The sequence below is a fragment of the Barbus barbus genome, assembly GCF_936440315.1.
Source record: "Barbus barbus genome assembly, chromosome: 10".
Classification (NCBI taxonomy): Eukaryota; Metazoa; Chordata; class Actinopteri; order Cypriniformes; family Cyprinidae; genus Barbus; species Barbus barbus.
In genome coordinates, this window is record NC_136738.1 from 26,070,932 (window position 1) to 26,095,570 (window position 24,639).

The following is a 24,639-nucleotide window of genomic DNA, read 5'->3' on the forward strand; positions in this document are numbered from 1 at the left end:
AGCCGCGATAGCCTTTGTGCTAGCGGAGTGTGTGCAGTCAGTGAGTCACCCCGCAGTGCGCGCAGCGGAGGCCGGCAGCGCTCCAGCCTGCTTCACCCGAACGCAAACAAGGTACCGTTACCTCACTCTCACGAAACCAAGTCATTTGTGCAGCTACTTTAAAACTAAATGGGCCAAAATCGGCCGATATAGGGGGGATTTAAGAGCTCTTATTGATGTTTGAGGTGTTTAATGGAAGTAGAGTGAAACAAAAGCAACTGGTGTTTGTTATGAAAGCAGCTGATGCTAAATAAAGAGCATTGCTCTAAAGCGACTCACTATAATAGCACAGACTGGAGAATAAGCATGTTTAAAGAGTGTTATTTAAGTGGTTAAATGAAAGAAGACAGTAAGCTGTGCAGGAATAAGACAGTGTTTTGTTATCTAGCTGTGCTGCTAACTCTGTGTCATGGACATGTTTATCTCCTGCCACTGAAAAACCAACGTCAATTTATGTCATTTTGTAATTATGTAATATAATTGGTCAGCCTGCTGTCTTTATCATTAACGTGAATCTAGTATTAGCAGTATCTATTCAATATTACTTCCTCTTAACTGCTTTGTCTCAGGGGGATATTAAAAAAAACATATTACCAATCAAAGAGTGAATCATATTTAGGGAAGGATCAACTCTGTGGTTATTACAGATGTTGCAGTAGCAGGCCTTAAACCTTTGACCTCAATCTATTTTGCTTTTATTGCATTTATTTGTATGAGAGCAATAAGAAGAGAAAAACATGGTCATTTGGTTGTGGATGTTTTCTTGAATTGTAACACATCAAAAAGCAATTGACTTGATGAGTAGAAACCAAGATGAGTAAATGATTTTGGTGAGAAATCACGAGACGAGAAACAACCAAACAAGTAAGCTGTACATTAGGAAACATTGACTTTCGAACAACTGCACAGATTGTTTACCATGGCGGATAAACCAAACAGGCCTTAAAATGTCACTTCCACTCTTTTGCTCTTCCAAAGAAGAACCAAACTCTTACAAATTATTTGAATAAGTTGGCCGCTGTGAACAGTAATGCATTAAAGGTAAAGGTAAAGTCGTGACGTATTGTCAAGTATGGTGACCCATACTCGAAATCGGTGCTCTGCTTTTAACCCATCCAAGTGCACACACACAGCAGTGAGTAGTGAACAAATACACACACACACCCACCGTGAACACACACCCGGAGCAGTGGGCAGCCATGCTGCGGCGCCCGGGGAGCAGTTGGGGGTTCGGTGCCTTGCTCAAGGGCACCTCAGTCGTGGTATTGAGGGTGGAGAGAGCGCTGGACATTCACTCCCCCCACCTACAATCCCTGCCGGCCGGGGACTCGAACCCGCAACCTTTCGATTACAAGTCCAATTCTCTAACCATTAGGCCACGACTTCCCCAGGGCAAAGCAAAGCACTGAAAAGCACTGCACTGTAAAGAATCACCCCATTGTGTGTTTGTGAAAATGCTTTTGTTGGCATATAGACGAGACATCATCTGTAAGACCGCTTCCACTCTTAACTAGTACTTTTAAAGCCATAAAACAACATCTGTGTATAAATGATCGTTCATTTGAATATTTAACAATCAGTTTTACATTTTATTTCATTCAAATTAACTAGACTGCTTCTAGATAGATTCTTACACTTTTAGTTCTGATGAAAAAACAAAAACACTTAATCACAACACACTTTAATCAATTTTAGTCAATTTATCAATTCATTGTTATAAGTTGATTGATTAACCAAATAATTTAATTTTTTTTTTTTTTTTTGACAGATTTAATAATTTCTTAAAAAAGAGTTTTAAAAACAAAATGTTATGGTTTATTTATTAATTATTTTATGTATTATTTTATTAAATTCATAATTAACAATTAAGTAATCAATTCTTTATCATTTAATTATTTTATTTATACAGCGTTTTGTTGGATAAAATGTTGTATTATTTAACTCGCAGTTTCCATTTTGGACAACATTTGAAAAAAATCATGTGTAGAAACAGTTTCCACTCAGAAATTGCAAGTAAATTTCACAAACAATAACAAAGAAACAGTGAGCAGCATTGAATTAAATATGCAATGAAACCGAAAAAGCGAATTAGTATTTTCTTGTAAGATGCACTCCAGTAAACGGTTTTATTTACAACTTCTAAAAATCAGTTTTTTGTCTGTCAACAGAAAAGCAAGATGAACGTCGGTGTGGCCCACAGTGAAGTCAACCCAAACACCCGTGTGATGAACAGTCGAGGGATATGGCTGACATATGCGCTCGGCGTAGGAATGCTTCACATTGTACTGTTGAGCATTCCTTTCTTCAGTGTTCCTGTTGTGTGGACCCTCACAAATGTTATTCACAATTTTGTAAGTGTCCCCTGTTGAATAATCCTTTGTTCTGTCCCATTTCGTTCCCCTGTTTATGGGTTGTCATTTTTTCAGCGGTGCCCTGAGGCCAGTTGGAGTCTCGACAATTGATGTTTCCTTAGTAGTCTGTGTGGCATTGTTATGTAAGGACTCGCTCGCACAAAGATTCAAGGTCAACAGCATGACATCACCAACCAAGTTTAAGCTCTCTGGCATGTGACGATGCATGACAGCTTGTGCCACAATGATAAAGTAAAGCTATTCATAGGGATACTGTAATGTTTCTGTGGTCCTGACATGGCAGGCAAATTTATTAAGTGTAATAAGTCTGCAGTGATATGAAGGAGGGATGGTCACATATCTGTATTCCAAGATTTCTGAAGGTATAAAATATCTTTCCATGAAAAAAAAAAAGACAGTGGTTTAAGTCATTGTTCATTGATAATTTTTGGCTCCACCAAAGCTGTCAAATCTCATTTGCAAAGACAGTTTTAGACTTATCAAAGTCATTAACTATAATAATCCTGAAAAAAATGAAAACTTAAAAAAAAATGTTGTTTGTCCGTACAGTGAAAGTCAGTAATGTCCAGTGTTGTTCTGAAACACTGACTTTCATTCTTCATCTATCCATTTAAGCTTAAAAGGATAATTTACCCAAAAATGACAACTCTGCTATCGTTTACTTGCCCTCATGTCCTTCCAAACCCACACTTTGGTTAATTTTTTAAATATAAGATATTTATTTAAGAATGAAGATATTTTTATTGAAACCTGAGAGCTTTCTGTCCCTCAATTAATAGTCCAAGTATAAGTTGCTTTATATGATGAACGAGTCTAATTTAGGCATTTATTGACATAAATGCATACATGGGACTCGTAATCCAAAGGTTTCGAGTTCGAGTCTCAGGTCTGGCAGGGACTGTAGGTGGGGGGAGTGAATGTCCAGCGCTCTCTCCACCCTCAATACCACGACTGAGGTGCCCTTGAGCAAGGCACCGAACCCCCAACTGCTCCCCGGCCGCCGCAGCATAAATGGCTGCCCACTGCTCCGGGTGTGTGTTCACTGCTGTGTGTGTGTGCACTTTGGATGGGTTGAATGCAAATTCCGAGTATGGGTCACCATACTTGGCCGTATGTCACGTCACTTTCACATCACATATGTGTCTTTAGCGCTGTTTAGATGTAAATAAAAGCCTAAATTAAATCTGATCACATCTTTTCACAACACTTGGATAAAGCCATTCAAATCGTATGGATTCATTTTATGATGCCTTTATGATCTTTTTGGATCTTCCAAACCAAGTTTTGGTTACATGGAGTTTTAATGGAGGGACAGAAATTTTCTCACATTTCCTCAGTGTCTGTGCCACTGGTGGGCCCAAGGGGGCCTGGCCCGGTCACTTCAGTCCCTAAACTTGCCGATTTCTACTGAGGGGGCCCGTAACGCGATTTCTACCAAGGCCTCCTCTAGAAACGCAATTGCCCCACCAGTTTATATGGGCTGGCACCTAATTTTCTTTTCATTAAAATACCTGAATTTGTGTTTAAAAGATCAGCAAAAGTCATGCAGGTTTGGAATGACTTGAGGGATAAGTAAATGACCATTTTTTTTTTTTAGGGTGAACTATCCCTTTAATATTAAGAGGTCCCATTGTTACAACATTTGAGAATGGTGTGACATTTGGATCATCTTTCTATCTTCCCGCAGGGTATGTATGTGTTTATGCATGCAGTGAAAGGCACACCATTTGAAACTCCAGACCAGGGCAAGGCAAGACTTCTCACACACTGGGAACAGCTGGACTATGGCGTGCAGTTCACATCATCTAGAAAATTCTTTACAATCTCACCAATCATTTTGTAAGTTATTTTTGCCATCTTTTGCACTACATTTACCCTCTCAAATACATTTTGAACAGACCTGATATAGGTTATTCGTTTGCTCTTTTATACTATTTTATACTATTTATACTACTGATGTTAAAACACCAACCAACCAATTGCACAATAATTTGAACTAAATATAAAAATCAATAAATTAACTGAAATGTGGACCCTAAATGTGACCCTGGACCACAAAACCTAAGTGTACATTGAGATTTATACATCATCTAAAAGCTGAATAAATAAGCTTTCCATTGATGTATGGTTTGTTAGGATCGGACAATATTTGGCCGAGATACAACTATTTGAAAATCTAGAATCTGAGGGTGCAAAAAAATCTAAATATTGAGAAAATCGCCTTTAAAGTTGTCTAAATGATGTTCTTAGCAATGCATATTACTGATCAAAAATTAAGCTTTGATATATTTACGGTAGGAAATTTACAAAATATCTTCATGGAACATGATCTTTACTTAATATCCTAATGATTTTTGGCTGTCGCTACAAATATACCCCAGCGACTTGAGACTAGTTTTGTGGTCCAGGGTAACAAATGTGAATGGTGAATATTATAGGCATATTTTTGTCATTAAAGACCTTTATTATATAAAGTCCTGTATTTATTTTGAAGAATGTAACACTTGTTGTTCTTATCTTTGCAGGTATTTTCTCGCCAGCTTTTACACAAAATACGACACCGCTCATTTTGTGATAAACACAGCTTCGCTTTTGAGTGTTCTCATCCCAAAACTGCCACAACTCCATGGAGTCAGGATCTTTGGAATAAACAAGTATTAAGCCCAGTGTTCAGAGGGCACAGACCAACTCGGAGCTGTTGCCTGATGTGGGAGAGGAGATAACCCTTTTTATTTTGTACCGCAGTTGTGTACACTTAGCCGTTTTGTACAGTCTGTGTAATTGTGAGTCTCTTTGTTTGATATATCTTGAGAAATTGTTGTAGGGACATGTTAGGAGGACAATTCCAAAGGCATTAATAACTTAAGATATTTAATGTGTTTCCGTTAGTTGTTTTGTGATCCTCGTGGATCTGGGCTGGCCCAGGTGTCATGGTTAATTTTTTTTTTCTTCGTTAATTAGTTTTTGTTTGTTCAAATAGTTTGTTTAAATGTGCTCACAGCACTGATACACTAAGATAGTTTTATGCTTTTAGTGTCACTTCACATTTCTAAATACATTCTTAGATAATGCCATGAACTGACAAAATGTGTTTTTAAAATAATTTAAAAGCCATGAAACCTTTCTGATGTTTCGTTAATGTTATTTCTTCAGAGACAAATAAAAAGTCAGTTTGCATGATTTCCTGAAAAAATATTTGTTCATCACAATACTATGTGTTGTTTTGTTTAGTTAATGTCTAATAGCTTATAAGTGACAAGGAAAAAATATTAACATTAACAACTTTTAGGCTGAGTCAACATGAAATCAAAAATAGAATTTTTTCTTATTCTTTTTACATATTTCTGTTCTCATTTTGCACATTACTTCAAAGAAAATTTCTTATAGATTTTGAACAGCTTCCTCTGCCCCTGAAACAAAACATCAAGTTCTTCCCTACATTTTTTTTTATCTTGTTTGAATCAAGAATATTTAATGTTGACATTTAGCTCAATTTCAGTATGTCATTTTAAATCTCTGGATCGTTACCAAGCTTGAGCAAACCATCATGTTTCTTTGCTCTTTTCTGTCACGGTATTATTGAAGTTGAGAAACTGTAACACAGACCCATTAAACTATTTGTATTCTTCCACTATCTTGTCTTTTGACAATATTTAAACAAATAAAACTTTGCTAAGTATTAGAATCTCTGTTGTTCGCTAGAAAAATAAATGGTGTGAAATACATTGATGTAAATCATACATTCATAAAATCATATGAAGGCTGGAAAGATTTTCTAAATGTTAAGAGAGTTTCTTTGCTCACAAAGGCTGAATTTATTAAACAAAAATACTGCAATATTTTTATGTCTTAAAATAACTGTTTTCCATTTGATTATATTTTTAAATGTAATTTATTCCTGTGACGTCAAAGCTGAATTTTCAGCATCATCACTCCAGTCTTCAGTATCACATGATTCTTCATAAATCATTCAGATTTGGTGCTCATGAAACATTTCTTACTATCAATGTTGAAAACTGTTTAATGTGTCTTATATATACGACACATGATTTGATGGACTGACAAACTGAATATTTAAAAGTAGACAACTTTTAATACTTTTTATTATGGTCTGTATTGGCCTTGTTATTGGCTGTAGTTATAAATGTAAAAACAATTAAATGTCATCATATTATTGCTACTTAAAAAAAAAAATCACTTTTTGTGTAAAGCCTCACATACATTTAGCATCACCCCTTTAAATACTTCAAAGTGATGATTTAAATCTTTTTGGCAGTGAATTTTATACTTGGTTCCCAAGGCACCATCTGCAGAGGGTGCTCCATAAAACACTCTGTTGATTCTTGAGTGCACCAAAGCCATTGCACACATCACGCACGGCTCTCGAGTGACATAAAGGTCATATCCAGTGCAGATGTAAGGCAGACCGGTTTCTTTGGCATTGCAGGCATTACTAAAGGACTCAGAGCTGTTAAACCAACAGGCTGGATATTTCTCGTAACTGTAGGCACCTCCTCCTTGCCCACAGGCCACGAGATCAATACAGACCATGACAGCGTGATGGAGCGGGTGAGAGCCGCGCTTACAGTCATGACCCACTGCAACGATCTTCTCAGATTCTGGGTCAACAATCACAGCGCCCACCGCATCCATTCCCATCTCCCTGCCTGAGTTTGCAGCCTCTACAGCTGCTGTCATGTACTCTTGCATTTTAGCTTTCTGCTCGGCAGTGAATAACTGGCCTCTCAGAGCAGACGTCACTTGTTTGTCCTCGTGAAATGATGTAGGCCAGTGTTTACTAGCTTTTTCGAACTGCGGTCTGGTCAGTGGAGGATTGGCGGGTATTTCGACAAGGAAAGGTTCTCCCAAACCACTGAAGTCAAAAGACTGTGAGCGAAGCATATCAGCAAGCTTAACTCCTTTGCAGTCTATCACCTGCACATCCCTGGCCAAGCACACAATGACCTCCAATGGATGAGGAGAGCTTTTGTCTTTGCAAGCCCTCACTCTTTTTATGTGTTGCAGACCGGGTAAAGGGTAGATCAGGGAAAGCTCCTGAACCAGGCGAGATGTTTGTCTTTTCTCAATGATGGGTGCTGCATAGGCCAGCAACAATTCAGTGTCCCGGGACTGTTTGTCAGAGAGAACTGGAAGAACATCCCAAGTGTCATATTTGTCCATTCCTTTCCTTCGTTTGGCTTGTGGCTCCATCTTGTTCTGTTCATTTAATAGACTGTCAGGGGTTTACTCATGCCATCTGTAGAAGCAGAACGTGACAGTAAAAGTTATTCTGACTGAAGAACTGTCTGAGACTCAAGACTTAAAATGTCCTCATCGATATAGTTAAATAAAACCATAACAAAAGTTATGTAACTTGAAATAAAATGAGCTTTCTGTAATGTAATAATGTACTAAAATAACCTGAAATAATAAACTATTTATATAGACATAAAAAAACTAATACAAATGACAAAAAATACACACAAAACAAAATTAAAAAAAGAAAACAGCCAAAGAAAATTAAACCTTATTCAAATTATTAAAAACTATAAACGTATCTCAATCATACTAAAATAACAGTCATGAACTTTGTAATACAGATATGTATTTAAATGGATAATATAAAATTAAAAAACATTGTAATACACTGATACTATTTTCAAAAATATAATTAATATTTACATATTAATCAGAACAACAGAAAACTTCGTAAAAACTACCAAATACAAACATTTAAATATTGATTTATTTAAACGTAAATGGTTTATATATCTACATTTGTCAACTACCCAAAACCACAGAATGAATGATTTTGAATTCAGAAATATACGTGCAGCTATACTTTAGCTGATTTGGAGTAAACAATGGACTTAAATTATCAAATAATAGTTAGAAATTGCCAAACAACCTTCTTTATAGCAGCCTTGTGTGAAGAATTCATCCAATTCAGTGTAAAATATCTCTCCCACGTGAGTCTTGATCCCTCCTGTATTATCATCCCATTGGAAACAAGCGCAAGCGATAATAGTTCCGTATTGCTCTTTATTCTGGACTTATGAGTCGTTTAGCTATGATATTATTATTAGCATACTTATTTATTCATCAAATAGATATAGACGTCTGTTTTTCTATAATACTATTTATCATTTTCATCTTAAAGAAAGTCTAACGGAACCCAATTTCGTTTGTTGTGAGTAGGGTGTATTTATATGTAACGCCTTGGGTCATAAATTAAGTTTTACAAGAAAAGACAAGTTTAGCAGTGTTTTCAAGTCACTTGAATTGTTGAAGCGTATGTATGCTTTCAGATTACTGTCGAGTTAAATCAACCAGTGTTAATTGTCAGTGTTATCAACATGTTCCTGTGCGCTTGGAATGGAGCTGCTCGGTGGATGAAGCACTGCTGGTCGGGAAGAGCCTTCAGTACACTGCGCCCCAGGTTAGTTTTGGGGATTGAGACGAGCTGCGACGAGACCGGAGCGGCTGTGCTGGACGAGGCTGGAGTGATTTGGGGAGAATCTCTGCATTCTCAGAAAAAGACACACCTGGAGTAAGAATAGCCACTGACTTCATAAATAACCTCAGTTGATGCATAGAGTAACACTAATCACACATTTTCATGATCCTAAAGCAACAGTTCTCTCAAAAAGGCCATTCTGTGGTCATTTATTTACCAAGCTCTAAAAAAAAAAAATTAAATCATCATGACTTGTGCACTATATTTAAAGCAGTATTTTTATATTAAAAAATAAATTATATTGTAGATTTTAACGTTTTAGATATGTTAACTGCTTTTGTCGTTTTCATTCATTTTTTAATTTATATAAAAATATATATTTTTATGCAATGGTAGTTCATTTTAGTACTTCAACTTATTTTATTTAATTTGTAATTTTTAAGTTTTTCATCTCATTTTTATATTTTATGTCAGTTTTGTTTCAATACACAAAAACAATTTTTTAGTAGTCTTCGTTTTTATTCAATAACCAAGCTGACTTCACAAATTAAGCTATACAGTAGCTTTAAGAAACATTAAAAATAAAGTCATTATTCGCTTGGTTATTGCTGAATTATGGTGTATTTAATTTCATTTGTTCTCTTACAGTGCAGGTGGAATTATCCCAACTGTGGCCCAACGCCTACACAGAGAAAACATCTCTCGAGTTGTCCAGGAGGCCTTGGACAGAAGTGGCATTGAGCCCAGTGAACTCACAGCTGTGGCCACAACAGTGAAGCCTGGTCTCGCCCTTAGCTTAGGGATCGGCTTGCATTTCAGTCTGAAGTTTGTGAGACTTCACGAAAAGCCGTTCATCCCTATACACCATATGGAGGCACATGCCCTCACTGTAAGAATGCTACACCCTGTAGACTTCCCTTTTCTCGTGCTCCTTGTCTCTGGGGGTCATTCTCTTCTTGCATTGGCCAAAGGAATTGATGAATTTCTTCTTCTGGGGCAAACACTGGATGTAGCAGCCGGGGACACTTTAGATAAGGTACAGTATCAGGATATCACATCTGTTTCAAATACAAGGAAAGCAGTAGGATGTTTGTAAAATAAACTGTTTATCTTTCCTTTCAATGACAGATTGCTAGAAGACTTTCTCTTAGGAATCACCCAGAGTGCTTGACTTTAAGTGGTGGACAAGCCATAGAGCTTCTGGCGAAAGAGGGGGATCGACTTGCATTTCATTTCAGGTCACCCATGGGGCAGCTCTACGACTGCAATTTTTCTTTTGCTGGTTTGCGAAACCAGGTGACAATGGCAATAAACAAAAAAGAAAGAGAAGAAGGTACTTTATCTATTCCTTTATAAGAAAAGAAACAGGTTCTTTTCCAAAAGCTAGTGAGCTGCCTACATAGACATTTGCCTTTTTAGGCAGCATCTGGACTGAAATGACAGCTTATAAGTGACTGACTTGAAAAACCCTAAACCGGCAGCAACTTTGCGTATGATGCAAATATCTCTTCTCATTTATAGTACACAGGAAACTTGACTGACTATTAATTGGCATAAACATGCTGACACCAATTAATTAGAAAAGCAATGCAATAATCTAATAAGGCTATACAGTCCTAACCAGTTATTATATTACCGTAATGTTTCCTCAGGTGTTGAAAAAGGACAGTTATTATCATGTGTTAAAGACATAGCCGCTGCCTCACAACACACAGTGGCGTCTCATATAGCCAAACGAACCCATCGTGCCATTTTGTTCTGTAAATCCAAAGGTCTTCTACCGCAGCATAATCCAACTCTGGTAAGTTCTCAGCACTCCAGGACCTGATTTTGGCATTTCATTTTAAAATTAACTCGAGCTAGGCTTAATCATTTTACAATATTTAAAAACCTCAACCAATAAATGCCTGTGGTGAATTGACATTTGGTCAAAATTCCACTCCAGACTTGCTATCCAAACCAAAAATTCTACTCTTCTACTTGCGCACCTTTGTAGGTTGTTTCAGGAGGAGTAGCAAGTAATGAATACATCAGACAGACTCTGAAAATTGTCACAGATGCCACTGGATTGCATCTGCTTTGCCCTCCGGCAAAGTTTTGCACTGATAATGGAGTGATGATTGCATGGTAAGAGCATGGTGCACGTTGCCTTACAGCCTTGTTGACGTGTAAGACGCTGACTTTTGTTCCTTACTATTGTTGTTAGGAATGGCATGGAGAGACTAAAGCAAGGAAAGGGGATCATGTCCTATACCGAAGAGGTCAACTATGAACCTAAGTATGTTAAACTGGCATTTGCTTTGTTAGTACATAAATTGTGACCCTGGACCACAAAACCAGTCTTAAGTCGCTGGGGTATATTTGTCACAATAGCCAAAAATACAAAATGATAGATTTTTCTTTTATGCCAAAAATCATTAGGACATTAAGATCATGTTCCATGAAGATATTTTGTAAATATATCAAAACTTAATTTTTGATTAGTAATATGTATTGCTAAGAACTTAATTTCGACAACTTCCTCAATATTTAGATTTTTTTGCACTCTCAGATTTTCAAATAGTTGTATTTCAGCCAACTATTGCCCTACCCTAACAAACCATACATCAGTGGAAAGCTTATTTATTCAGCTTTCAGATGATGTATAAATCTCAATTTTGAAAAATTGACCCTTATGACTGGTTTTGTGGTCCAGGGTCACAATTGGATTTATTTACATTTTCAATGCATGTTTCTGGTCTTATTGTGCACAATTTATCAGTTTGTATTTTCTGTGTAATCTTTGATCAAATAAAATATATATTTTTAGTAAGTGTTTATTAATTTTTTATTTTAAAATCACGTATTTATTTATTTGTAGTTGACACCTGTGATTTAATTAAGTATTAGCTTTCCATCAACTCAAAAACCCCAGTTTAGGAAACTCTGATGTAATGTGATATTTAATGCACTTGTTGTTGATAACAAAGAATGGAATATATGTTGTTTCTTTATATTTTTATATCAGTGAGGTACAATATAATCCTATTCAAATCTTGGGTCAAAAGTCATCAAAAAGTAGTCCGATTAGATTACCTGAAATGTGTAATCTGATAGATTACATTACTAATTTTCATCACATAATTTGTAATTAGTAGCAGAAAGTTTGTAAGTTGTATAAATATGATAGGAGTCTGTTTTAATGTAATGAAATTTTTCATTCATTTTTAGGGCACCACTTGGATTAGACATCACTTCAGAAGTTAAAGATGCTGCAATCAAACTTCCCCCATTAAAACTGAGGATAAACTCTTGACATGCTGTTGAAAGGACATTTCCTGAATGATTATTTATTTAAAGAAATGTAAATGTTTCTGGTTTGCAAATGCTTTAACTCAAAAGTTTATGATGATGTTTCTTTTTAATTTGCCTTTTGGTGTGAACAGCAGTGCCGGAGATCACAACCTTTCATTTATTTTCATTCAACCTCTGTTTTGGGGCACTGTGGCAGGATGTCTGTCCCGTTCTGTCTCTAGGGTTGGTGGTTCTGGCCCTCTGTCTTACATGGTGTGGCAAAGAAGCTGGTGTTTCTCTGTCACCGATTGCTGACCGACTACACCTATCATTCACTCTCTTTGCCAGTCCTGGTGAGAAATGATATAGCACAAACAGCTGTATGTGAGAGATATTCCTCATTGCTTTAGCCAATATCACAACATCACTCTGTCATAAGTCAATTGAAATACCTTTATTATCACAATGAGGTACAGGAGGGCCGCCATTTATCTCCAAACTGCAATGGAGAAAACAGAAAGAAAACAATTTATCCTTGTGAATTATCAAAGGCCTCATATTCAGCTACTTCCTGTCAAAATTTAAAGCACCTGAGAGACGGAAACCCTATTCTTCTCTGTCTTTCAAACTCTGCTGTAAAGAATTGCGATATTCTGGCATCTTTAGCTAAATTCTCCATTAGGAGGTCGTATATGTGAGGGGATTTTCTACATTTCACCAGAAGTTGTCGATGAGCATATCGATTGGAGGTCAGGTAACCCAGAGCAGTCGCACAAGCTGTTCGAACCTAAAATGTAGGAAGGAATAATAGTTTTAAAAATCCCAGAAATACTGTTTTAAGCACTTATTTTTGTTGACTGGGAAACATTACATTAGTTAATTAAACACAATCTACCTCTTCATCCTCGGAGTCCAGATGAGCAGAAAGATGCTCTACAGCACCCATGGTGACAATCGCATTAGTAATACCTGCTCTTGTGTGAACCAGGCTAGCAAGTAGTTGTGCTGGAGTAAGACAAGATGAAATGTTACACAAGATTATTTTCTCATTTTTTTATATACAGTATAATACCATTCAAAGGTTTGGGGTCTGTAAGATTTGTTAATGGTTTAGAAAGAAGTCTCTTATGCTCACAAAGTCTGCATTTAATTGATAAATACATTAAAACCGTAATATTGTGAAATGTTATTACAATTTAAACTTACCTGTAATGACCACAGTGGTGGATTGGTCAGACTGCAGTAATTCAACGAGAACTGTGACTCCCCTTGCAGTCAAAGTCACTTCATCTGATCCACTAATTACTCTGGCTAACACAACTATCTGTCAAACAAATGAGGAGTCGGTTAAATTAACTGTTTTTCCAGCCTTTTACAGCTGTTCATAAAAACATTATAACATATGTTCACTTTCTACTATGGTAAATGTTTTTTTGAAAACAATGTCTGAGATTACATTGAAAATTTTACATCTTTTTATTTAATTTTCTGGAGTTTGAAAATTAAAAAAAAAAGTTATGTAAATTGGACACTATTTTAGTTATTTATTCAATAAGATTTTATTAATATAGAAAAGGATGTAAAATAAATTCATTTTAAATAGCGGTCTCGGACTCTGACTACCTGAAATGCAGCTTTTGCTCTTTCTGTCTCATTGTCGGAACTCAAAAATGTCCCGTATGTGTTTATTAGAATTCTTCCTGTTTGCCGAATTGCCTTCTGTTGGGCTTTGTTGTTGTAAGCAAACAGGGACAATGCATGTCCAGCATCCAGACAAATGCTCTGAAAGAGAAGACTTGCTAAGCAGTGCATTTAAACAAACACATTCAGAATATAACTAGCATCAAATGAGCACCGTGAAATATTTCAAACCAAGATTAAAGTGGTATAACATTTAAATTACTTTGTTTTCAGCCCCCATGAGCTCCAGAATTATATCATAAGAGAAGTCCTCTCGTTCCCAGAATTCCCTCTGGAGTTTTTGGTTCCCCAGCAGCACGCAGGCGAGAGTCTTAGCAACTTGCACCTAATGTGATTTAAAAATACTATGACGTAATTTCTTGTTTTAATCTCATTTAATTTTTGAAATGAATACTTACCTTGACCTCCAGAGATTCATGGGTTTTTAAAAGCTCTAATAATGTAGGAATGGCCTTTTCTCTGTAAATAATCTTTTGACTCTTTATATTAGTTGTGAGCGCCACTCCTGCAACCACAAAATAACAGGTTTATCATTTGCACTGTAACACAAAGCCATTTGTATTAAAGAAATGAAAGAAAAAGTGTGAGAAACTACCAATGCACAAACAACCCAGAGCTTTGATGACACTGAGCAGGGTCTTCAATGTTGTTCGAGACCCTCGAAGCAAACGCACCAAAGGCGGCACCCCATACTCTCTGCAAAAGCCATCCTGATGGGTTCGACTATCTCGGCTAAGGGCTATTGCGGCTCGGCACCCTGTGAAACGACGAGATACGTGCAGATACTGTTCTCTGGTGAATAATTTGTTCTAAATTTGTAACAATATGTATGGAAGCTTGTTTCCTCCAGGGCATAAAAAAAAATGGTAATTGCAACTTTTTATCTCATAATTCTAACTTTTTTCTCACAATTCTGAGAAAAATATCAACTCAAAATTGCAAGATTTTTAACTCTCAATTGTGAGTTTATAACTTGAATTGTGAGAAAAAGTTGCTATTAGCTTTTTTTTATTCTTTAAACAAGGAATTGCGAGAAATCACAAAACTGAGAAAAAAGAGAATTCCAAGAAAATGAAGACAAAATTGTGAGATATAAACTCAGAATTCAAAGGAAAATAAAGTCAGAATTGTGAGATGTTAACTTAGAATTCCAAGAAAAAAAGTCAAAATTCTGAGATGCGAGATTTGCGATTCTGAAGAAAAAAAAATCTGAACTGTGAAATGTAAACTCACAATTGCAAGAAAACTTCACAATTCATTTTTAATTAATATTTATACTATATGTTTATTTATACTATTTTTTATTCCATGGCACAAACAAGCTTCCATAGTTATGAAGGTGCGGACAGTTCTGTCTGAAAAAGATTTTTAGGGAACATCTGTCTGACAAAATGCTTTAACAGACGATCCACGGGAGACACGATCCAGACACCTGAATGAAGAGGAAGCACTTTTGGAATATAGCATCGTTTTGGAATCACAGCCTGTAATCGGGTCATAGTTTAACACTAATAGCAATACAAGAGACACAGCAACTCTTGTAAGCAATGTTTACGGAGAAATCCACAGGGGGAATTACATTACACTGTGCATGCCTTCCTGCCTTATGAGTCTAACAGATCAGTGCTGTCTCAAGACAGGAAGTGCTGGCCGCTTACCCGCTGGACCGGACTTGTTCTGTCAGTGACAGGGAGAAGCTCAGGTAGTCAATCTGCTCAGTTTATCCAGTGCCTGTCAACACGTAGTCAATGGGAAGCTGTTTTTATTGCATTTGGTGCTTCTTCTGTCTGGACGACAGCTTTGCAGCGAGAGTGTTACTTACATTCATGGGTGACTGATTGGTTGGATGGAACTGGGCGTTCTCTTTTGGGACGGTGTATAATGAGACCAATTTGTATCTGGCCTTACCCACGTATTGCATTTTGTCTGAAGAGGACAGAAGAAGGTCAAGGATCACCGGGTAGCCCATCTGCTGTGCCATGAGCTTCTGTTGCTTCAGAGTTTGTCCTGCCAGGGCCCATAGAGACATTGCACCCTGTTCCCGCACATCAAGCTGGAACACCTGAACACAGGGCAAAGTTCAGAAAGAGTTTACTGTGCCAAGGGTTGACTTGAGACTTTATGCAATATGAGAACCAAGTTTTCAAGGCAATTCAAAATAGAATACACTTGATATAAAAGCAAGACTAAAAAAAGACAAATTACTAAAGAATTACTTAAATTTAATCAATTACTGAAATTAAAACCTAAAATATAAAAAATATATAATTTTCTGATGTATACTAATAAGAACAGTCCTATAAATATTTTAATTCCACTAAACTTTATTGTAATATCTATGACAGAATCTAATAGAATTGGCTTGTAGCTTAACTTTTACATTTTTTGTTTTAATGCTAGTAATTATTTTAATGCTAGTAAGATAGCATAATTTAGTAAATTAGTGTTCAAAAACATGCATAAAATAATTTGATGTATGGTTTGTAGTAGCTACATCCATTTCCACCATATTCATTTCACTGTCACACAATAATACTATATTTCTTTATAATGTACTCTTCTAATATCCAAAGTACTGCAACACATACAATAAAATAATAAAACAATATAAAGCAAAACATTAAAACCCAATTAATGTTCCTCCTCCTAAGCAACAAAACCATTAAAGTAATTCCTCATAAATTCATACTGTGACTCTAAATAGTTTATGCACTAATGGATGTAAATCATATTTTTGATGGGTAAAAATTTTGATGGCAGTTCTCCACAACACCATTAAAAAAAACAACAACAGTGCATAGTGTGACCAAAACAACCTTTATATTGATTTATTCTAAGTCATCCCTGCATTACTAACACTATGTTCTTGAAAAGTGAAGAAAAATGCCTTAGTTACCCAGAGGCAACATATTTAAATACTAAAGCTGCTGTTACATTACCTTTAAAAGTTGTAAAAGATCCTTTGCAGCCGATTGCCTGAGGAAGCACTGCTGGATGGCAGGATTGTGACTGGCTACAGATTCAAGCGCTGTGGCTGCCTTGACCTTAACAGGAATCTTCCTCTCTCGCAGGGCTTGCACCAGGGCACTGACCGCTCCTGCCTCACATATGAGCTCCTGGTTCTCCTTGTGACCCCGAGCTAGCTCTGCAAGAGCCAAGCAGGCCTCTTCCTGCAGTACTTCTGTCAGACAAAAACACTGCTATTTAATCTGAATGCAAATGAGTAACTCAAGAACTTCTTCTTTTGTGTTCTTCAGAAAAAAACAACAACAGGATAAAGTTTTGGAACAGAATGATAGTGAATACAAATGACATAATTGATCTATGATCTGTTTAGACATTTCACACAACAGAGACTTGTTGACTGTCACTACTGCATATTTTCCAGGAAGTAAACAGTACCAGAGTTCACAGACAGGAATTCAACAAGATGTGGAACTCCTCCAGCGTGTGCAACAGCGGCTTGGTTGCATGGGCTTTTGACGCATAGTGTACGGATGCATCTCACAGCATTTACTAGCACATCTTGGATGTCAGAGGTCAGGAGCTTGACTACCAAGGCCACCCCACCCTAGACAAAAAAATGAGGGGCATTAGTTTAAAACAGATGTTTTAAGATATTTAAACGTGCATAAAAGTTAAATAAAAGTTTCTTGACTCACCAACTGAGCAATGAGGGTTTGGTGCTGTTCACCGTGTCCCGCCAGATCGGCCAGTATAACAGCACAGCGAGAGTGCAGCTCAGGCTGGTGGCTGCTGAGGAGCTTGATCAGCACTGGTACGGCGCCATGATGCACCAGATCTTCAGAGACTTTTGCATTCTCTGACATATGACACAGCACAGCTGCAGCCATGCACTGCACCACCAGCCTGTCTGAACAAAGGAGGCCCACCAGCACTGGAATGCCTCCTGCAGTGCAGTGAATATTATTAGGCAGAAACATAATGCAATCTGCTAACATTACTCAATCTTCAAGCTCAGTGGTTCTCAAATGATTTGACCTCAGAACCCACTTTTTTTTTTTTGAGTGGCGATTCAACACAGTACAGAGTTTCTGCAGGTTTTATGAAGGTATATTTTTAAGACCGAGAAAAGAAAAATTAAGGAATAAATTGAAGGGAACACAATATATCAATATGTTCTCTAAATGTAAATGTCTAGGTAGCACACAATGAATCGCATTAGCAACTCTTTAAATGTTAAAAATACAACTACCAACCACTCTCCATTAATTTTTTAAACATTAAGAAAATTGCTGGAATGTCTCTAGGATATGGTAATAATTTATACTGTGCATTCTGATCACAGAAAAGTGATTTTTCTTCAGAATTTTTTGTTGTTTTCTAGTGCAAATTTTAAAAGATTAATAAAACAAAATACATTTACTTGAGAAGCAAAATTAGATGGGTAAGAAGTCTTGTTTTTAATGAAAGTGATCAAAATTAATGGAGTTTTATTGAAACTAGAACAAATGTCAGGGAACTGTCGTGTGTGTGTCATGTGTTCCTGCCTCTTGTGCCCTTATTTGGTTTGTTTCCTGTCCTTGTTAAATGTAATCATTAGTTAATTCTTGTCTAGCCGTGTTCGTCTCGTTATCTATGATTTACCTGTGTATATTAGTCCTGTCTGTTCAGTTAAACTTCGTCTGGTCTACTCGTTAACCCCGGTGTGTGATGTCCTTGTCTGCCTTGCCATGTCCTGTCCTGATCTTCAGTAAAGACTATTATTTGAGTTTATATCCTCGTCTGCGTGTTCCTGGTTCCTCCCTCGTGTGTGCACCGTGACAACAAATAATTTTACTCCAAAGGGAAACATGTCTCACCCCACTGGCAGATATTTGACTTTCTGCTCTGATTTAAGAGCTTTTTAAGGCCATTTGTGGAAGGGTGAATTAAGACTTTTAAAACCTTTTTAAGACCTGCAGAAACTTTGACAGTACTAATATTGTTTACTGTACAAAAGTATAAAAATGCTTAAAATATTGCAGTAGGCTGCTGAATATGAAAAATATTCCATTAAATTTGATTACAAATTATTTACATTGTAATTTTCCTGCTGTCAGAGCAGTCATGTGACCAATTTTGGGGCCAGAACCTACCAGTTGAGAACTATTAAACCATTTAGCTTTTTAAGATGATTTGTTAAAATGAGATGTATGAAATTAGCTTGCTTATCAAGACTTTATATATCTATGACCTGCTTTCATTATATCCACACAGGAGGACTCAATGTTTACACAAAGAGCCTCAAGGCACCTGAGGGCCATCTCCATCCGCCTAGTGTCCTCACTCTGGATCATTTCTGCAGAAAAAAAAAAATGGAGATCAGGCAAGTCATTAAATAAAAAAAATTATAATTTAAATAAATAATTTGCTACTCATCTAAAATGTGGAATATTGTAATAAATGAGATGTTCAATATTGTAAAGGAAATGTAAAATTCTAAATGAGAAGCTTAAGGATTTCTATATGATAATACAAATATTTCTACATACAATTAAAGTTTAGCTTTGACTGATAACAATTTGGAATACGCATTTCAAATCTACAATACCATACCGACAAGAATCTTCCACACAGGAAGCCCATCCAAGTTGAGCTGAATGAGATGTCTAAGGACATCTGTGTGAAAGTAAAGTGCTGCCAGGTGGACAGTGTTATTGCCCTTGCTGTCTTCCTCTCTCCAGTTTTCCCCAAAGGACAACAGGACATCCAGAGCTTCCACTGAACCTGAGGTCGCTGACAATAACAGCGGTGAACTGCCATACCTAAAAAAAAAAAAATCATCTTGCATCTCTAAAAAAAACGTGTTTCTAAACATAATGATGAAACCTTATTAAATATATGCATGCAGTTCAAAAGTTTGAGGGTCAGTAAGATTTATTCTTTTGAAAGAATGCCTCTGTCATCTTCTGAAGAGATGTTACGTTTCATTTATAATGCTTCAAAAAATGTATATTCCAAATAAATGCTGTTCTTTTGAACTTTCTATACATCAAAAAATGCAGAAAGGAAATGTATCAGTGTTTACAATTTTGATAATAATAAAAAAAAAATTATGTAGTACCAAATCAGCATTTTAGAATGATTTCTGAAGGATCATGCGACACTGAAGACTTCTGAAAATGCACCTTTGCCATGACAGGAATTAATTACATTTTAAAATTATTACAGTTATTTTAACTTGTAATAATAATTCACAGTATTACCGTTTGTGCTGAATTGTTGATCAAATAAATGCAGCCTTGGTGAGACTTCTTTCAAAACCATTAACAAATCTTCAACTTTTGAAAGGTTGTGTATATACATTAAAATATATACATAAACATGTCCTTACAGTAAATTTATTGCTAAAGAATATCACGTACTCAGCAGTGGTCTTCATCTCCAATAACGCAGGGTCTTTCCTACATAGTGCTTGAATGCATGCCACTTGGCCGTAAAAGGCTGCAAAATGAATAGCCATCCAACCCCTCTTGTCCACAAGTTTGTAGTCTGCTCGCAGTGCTAGAAGACAGTTTAGGGATTCAAGGGAGCCACATTGTGCAGCAAGGTGCATTGGAGTGAGCCCTAAAAGGGGAATATATGTAAAAAAAAACACATCTTTAGACACATTGTGCCAGGTTTTACATCACTGATGCCAAACACCACTGGTTGCATTCATTTTGCTTTTTGAAGTGATCTGGAGGTTTCTCGTTTTAAATAAAGCATAATAAAATAACAATAGTTAGATGTGTAATACCAGGTTTCACATAATTGATAGCATTTTTTAGCCTTTTTCAAGTGACCTTGATAAAAGCCCCTAAATAAATAAAACATATTATTACATAAAATATATATTATACATATTTAGATATTAAATACAAAATATTAATATTGGTTGTATTTTTTTTTTTACATTTTTTATTTTTCTTTCTTTTTTTTTAGGATATGACAGCTTTAATTACCCTTACCTGCTCCTTCTAGGAATGGACCTCCAACAACTGATTTTCCTGACAATAAAGAAAATGTAACGTAAGAACATATAGAAATGTCTGTAAGCTTTTAATGCATTTGTGTTGTGTTGACCTGAGTTAGTGAATCTCTCGCTGCGTATCTGGTTGAGGTTGACTCCTGCTGCAGCGAGCTGGAGGATGATGTGTGATTGGTTGTTGGCTGCAGCGTGGTGAAGCAGAGAGAGACCCTGCTCATCAAGAACATGCAGGTGGGACGTGGGGTTCCTGCGACTCAGTGAGTGAAACGCTGCACACATTCCTCTCTCTGCTGCTGCCTTCAGCCCAAATGCCACAGTCTTATTTAGAAGCACATTTCAGTGTTTAAATACAGAGTATGTACATTGAGGGACTCTGAAACCAAAGTATGAATTGATTGTCAGTTATTACCTTGCACTTTATAGCTTTTGTGCAACCAAATGTTTTCTTGAACTGCTCGTGTAGCTCAATGTCTGTCAAGGGCAGTCTCTTCCCTTTGAGGATTTTGATGGAAGTGTTTAAAGCCCTCCACCACTGAATCATGTTATGTTGAGGATAAAGTGGCTCTAACTCAATGCAGATGACATTATAGCTGCAAAACGCAAGTGTATGTTAGATGCCATGAAATGCAACATTCTAGGTGTACAGTATTTATATAATTTAATATATCATATAAACAGTGCTGACCTTTTCCCTTCAATCTCACTGAGTGGAATTGGAAACTGAGTTTTGTAAGTGGAGTCCTGACGAAGTAACTCATATAGGTAATTGGCTGCTTGAGTCTGAAGTGTTCTGAAAGCCACCTACACAAAAAAATCTAGATTTAATATTTATTTAACCTAATAAAGAATACCGTATCATATTTTCTATGCACATTTCTAAGGACTGTAAATTATTAACATCATCAGAACTCTGCTGAAAAACCTTGTACACTACTGCATAAGAATTGCTACTTACTTTTTGGTTATATAAATATAAGCTATTGCAGATTTGTACTCAGCCTCTGAATAAAATTTAAGTGATTTTTTTCCTACTTGAGTATGAGCTCCATATTTGTCAATATCATCCTATATGAGTTATAAACGTTTGAAGTAATTAATATGATACTCAACAATTATTAGACTTTTTCTAAAGGTTGAATAAACTGTTCTATACTTAAATTAATAAATTTAATAACTGCTCTTCTTAAAATTTTTAATATTTGAAATAATAGTTTCCATGTTTAGTTTGCAAAAAGGTTGATTTATATTAAAATTATTGTATACTCCTAGTTTGAATATGTGGATAAATTTTATGTCATTTTTCATTGTCATTTTATCATGTTATGTCTTTATGTATTTAATTGCATATCTGCAAAATTAATAACAATAATTATTATTATTATTATTATATTGTTGTTATGTTATTATTATTAAGTTTTATTATTATGAACTTTATTATTATTATTACATTTATGGTACTTTACTAACAAATAATTAAGTTCTAGGGAGTAATAAACTTTGCATTTCCTGAGTGAAGTATTAAAAGTGAAATTAGATTTTTTTTTTTAAGTGCTTTAGACTCACCTTCATTTCCTCAGTGATGTTATCAAGAGGAGGAGTCCCCACATCAAATTCAATCCCTCCATGAAGGTGAAAATACTGATTCTGCTTCTGTGGAAAGTGCTTGCAGGCAAAGTCTGGTCCAAGAAGATGTGGAGGAACCTCTCGTTCTGTTTTCAGCTTGTCATCTTTAAGCAAAAAAACAAACAAACAAAAAAAATTCAATCCACCCACATATTAATCAGACATAGCAATGATCAAAAGACAATGCAAACCTGACAAAGGTGGGAGCATTTGAGAAAAATTAGGAATCAACATCTTTTTCCTCAAGGATATCAGCAGGGGCACCAGGAACGTGATGAGTTTCAGATAGACGAGGTCCCTGGAGACTTCAGCATTCCTCTTGAGGTGCTTTCTCACCAGAATAACGTGGTCTGACAGCCTTTTCTGTAGCCTCTGGTAGGTGGCCAGATCAATGTTGTCCTCAGTGAGTCGGACCACATCAGATAGGGTATGAGACGCCTCAAACACAAACAGGTTTTGGTGCTGGCGGACAGAGGTCAGGTAGGCACTCAGCTTGATCAGGATGTTTTCTGAGTATTGTGAGAAGAGGTTCTCCTCCTCTGCGCTGTTGGGTTCATAAGTTGGGTCTACATCTATGTTCTCCTTATAAATGTCCTGATAGCATGGTTCATCTGAGATGTCTGTGTAACCTGGTGAAACAAATCAGTGTATATTTTCCTTTTTGTTTTTTTAAAAAAAAAGAACATTTTTGAAATGGGAAGAATTTTTAGAAATAGTGTTTTACTATAATAACCCTCACAAATGACTTTCATATCTTTCTTGTCTATTCTAAATTGAAAGACTTATCTCACCTGCATTGAGGAACTCTGTAAGCACATCTTTCTTTGTTTGAGGAACACCATCTGAATCCACGGCCATGATGGATCTCCATAATTCAGAGAAGCGTGCTCGTTTTTCTCTGGAAATGTAACTCCCGTGCCAGAGAGCCTTCATGTTATAATCAATGTTTATTAGTATCTGACCGACTTTTGTATCGCAATATGCTGGTGGTAGCTGGCACGTGGAGCTCTGGTCATAGTTGGGTACCAGACTGACGACGGGAAGTTGGTTAAAACCATATATTCCCACAGTCAGCTCCCTCACAATCTGGTGGACCATTCTGTAATCCAGGGGCAAACTTGAGTCGAATGGAGCCAGAAAAATGATGTTAGGAGCTAATATGTTCCTCATTTGTCTGATGATGCCAGGAGGTGCATCCACAGGCAGGCTGTGTTCCTCAGCACTGAGCAACCAGTTACAGGAGGTCAGGCTGAGCAGTTCTTGCAGATCTTTGCGGTCATATTTCTGAAGTAAAGACTGAGCGGTTAATGCAGCACGAACAGCCTTCTCGCTGCTCTGATCTGATGGGATCGCCATCAAAACTTCATCTGTTTTTTTCTCATGCAGACGATATGAGTGCGGTAAAATAAAGGTAATTAGTTCCCTTTCAAAAAAATACTTTTAAGGTTCCCCTCAAAAGATTGAGTTGTCCGATTAAATTTGAGAGTTTGAAGAGCGTTGCTCTTAGCAACCGTTGACGCACAGTGACGTTCTGCAATTCTTCAGTTTAACCAATAGATGACGCTGTTGCACGCTTTCGCGTCAGTTTAACATGTAGGATTTGCTCGTAATGAATTGTTTTTATTTTTTAATTATTGCTAGTTTATTTAACGGTCTAGATCACATTAATAAACAATATACATGCTTCAGAAGCTATTTTTCATCTGTAATGTGAGAAAATTACCCTAAAAACAAATACAAAGTTTAAAGTAAAATTACAACAAATTATTAAAATTATAAAAAAAGCAAAAGGACAATAATAAATCATAAGAGAAAAGTAAGATACATCAACAAAACATGAACAAAAGACGCGTCTATATCGGCCTTTAACCAATTTTCACAGTTCAAAATTAAACTTATAATTTCTATATTTATTCAATTAAATATATTGTAAATTATGTATAATTGAATTTTCACAAAAATATAAGTTACACGAATAAAAAAAACAAATGTGCAGACGTTATATGTTACTAGGAATGAAAAGCACCAATAAATAAATAAGATAAAATAACAAGTAATAAAATATATATATATTACAACTCGACAAAGTATATTGCATCCTTTAACAAAATTAATTAAACCGATTCGAGTAAATGATTTCGACTTCCTGATGTTTTCCTTATGTTTGCTCCTTGATAAACGCCCCTATCGGAGGTGGTCCT

The 24,639-nt window shown here is 36.3% G+C and overlaps 4 protein-coding genes across 4 annotated transcripts; 2 read left to right on the plus strand and 2 right to left on the minus strand.

The window, feature by feature from the left end:
- Window positions 1-12: 12 nt before the first annotated feature.
- Window positions 13-6,594, plus strand: LOC306875774 (ORM1-like protein 1). Its single transcript, XM_079426501.1, has 4 exons — window positions 13-111; window positions 2,208-2,390; window positions 4,099-4,250; window positions 4,937-6,594. The coding sequence occupies exons 2-4, from the start codon at window positions 2,217-2,219 to the stop codon at window positions 5,070-5,072; spliced, it is 462 nt and encodes a 153-aa protein (XP_079282627.1). The 5' UTR covers window positions 13-111; window positions 2,208-2,216; the 3' UTR covers window positions 5,073-6,594.
- LOC306875773 (putative inactive tRNA-specific adenosine deaminase-like protein 3) lies at window positions 5,363-8,421 on the minus strand. The gene is made up of 2 exons (XM_079426500.1): window positions 8,320-8,421; window positions 5,363-7,668 (listed from the first exon to the last, which is right to left on the minus strand). Exon 2 carries the CDS (start codon window positions 7,620-7,622, stop codon window positions 6,606-6,608), a length of 1,017 nt encoding a protein of 338 aa, XP_079282626.1. The 5' UTR covers window positions 7,623-7,668; window positions 8,320-8,421; the 3' UTR covers window positions 5,363-6,605.
- On the plus strand, window positions 8,413-13,746 carry osgepl1 (O-sialoglycoprotein endopeptidase-like 1). Its single transcript, XM_079426499.1, has 7 exons — window positions 8,413-8,961; window positions 9,517-9,904; window positions 9,997-10,201; window positions 10,521-10,669; window positions 10,865-10,995; window positions 11,075-11,146; window positions 12,079-13,746. The coding sequence occupies exons 1-7, from the start codon at window positions 8,768-8,770 to the stop codon at window positions 12,161-12,163; spliced, it is 1,224 nt and encodes a 407-aa protein (XP_079282625.1). The 5' UTR covers window positions 8,413-8,767; the 3' UTR covers window positions 12,164-13,746.
- Window positions 12,253-23,976, minus strand: LOC306875770 (ankyrin and armadillo repeat-containing protein-like). The gene is made up of 23 exons (XM_079426496.1): window positions 23,230-23,976; window positions 22,630-23,067; window positions 22,379-22,542; window positions 21,501-21,616; window positions 21,225-21,405; window positions 20,911-21,133; window positions 20,796-20,834; window positions 20,211-20,412; window positions 19,402-19,610; window positions 19,040-19,144; window positions 17,505-17,752; window positions 17,245-17,413; window positions 16,782-17,023; window positions 15,751-15,904; window positions 14,438-14,599; window positions 14,241-14,347; window positions 14,045-14,167; window positions 13,765-13,923; window positions 13,348-13,465; window positions 13,037-13,146; window positions 12,732-12,928; window positions 12,594-12,640; window positions 12,253-12,491 (listed from the first exon to the last, which is right to left on the minus strand). Exons 1-23 carry the CDS (start codon window positions 23,792-23,794, stop codon window positions 12,316-12,318), a joined length of 4,254 nt encoding a protein of 1,417 aa, XP_079282622.1. The 5' UTR covers window positions 23,795-23,976; the 3' UTR covers window positions 12,253-12,315.
- Window positions 23,977-24,639: the final 663 nt, after the last annotated feature.

Excerpts from the sequence above, each read along its gene's own strand:
- LOC306875774 (XM_079426501.1), top strand. The coding sequence starts at position 2,217 with ATGAACGTCGGTGTGGCCCACAGTGAAGTCAACCCAAACACCCGTGTG. Across the intron at positions 2,391-4,098 it reads CAAATGTTATTCACAATTTT|GGTATGTATGTGTTTATGCA; the intron begins GTAAGTGTCCCC and ends ATCTTCCCGCAG. Across the intron at positions 4,251-4,936 it reads ACAATCTCACCAATCATTTT|GTATTTTCTCGCCAGCTTTT; the intron begins GTAAGTTATTTT and ends TTATCTTTGCAG.
- LOC306875773 (XM_079426500.1), bottom strand. The coding sequence starts at position 7,622 with ATGGAGCCACAAGCCAAACGAAGGAAAGGAATGGACAAATATGACACT.
- osgepl1 (XM_079426499.1), top strand. The coding sequence starts at position 8,768 with ATGTTCCTGTGCGCTTGGAATGGAGCTGCTCGGTGGATGAAGCACTGC. Across the intron at positions 8,962-9,516 it reads CAGAAAAAGACACACCTGGA|TGCAGGTGGAATTATCCCAA; the intron begins GTAAGAATAGCC and ends GTTCTCTTACAG. Across the intron at positions 9,905-9,996 it reads CCGGGGACACTTTAGATAAG|ATTGCTAGAAGACTTTCTCT; the intron begins GTACAGTATCAG and ends TTTCAATGACAG.
- LOC306875770 (XM_079426496.1), bottom strand. The coding sequence starts at position 23,794 with ATGGCGATCCCATCAGATCAGAGCAGCGAGAAGGCTGTTCGTGCTGCA. Across the intron at positions 19,611-20,210 it reads GAGATGAAGACCACTGCTGA|GTATGGCAGTTCACCGCTGT; the intron begins GTACGTGATATT and ends TTTTTTTTTTAG. Across the intron at positions 17,024-17,244 it reads ATTCCTGTCTGTGAACTCTG|AAGTACTGCAGGAAGAGGCC; the intron begins GTACTGTTTACT and ends TTTGTCTGACAG.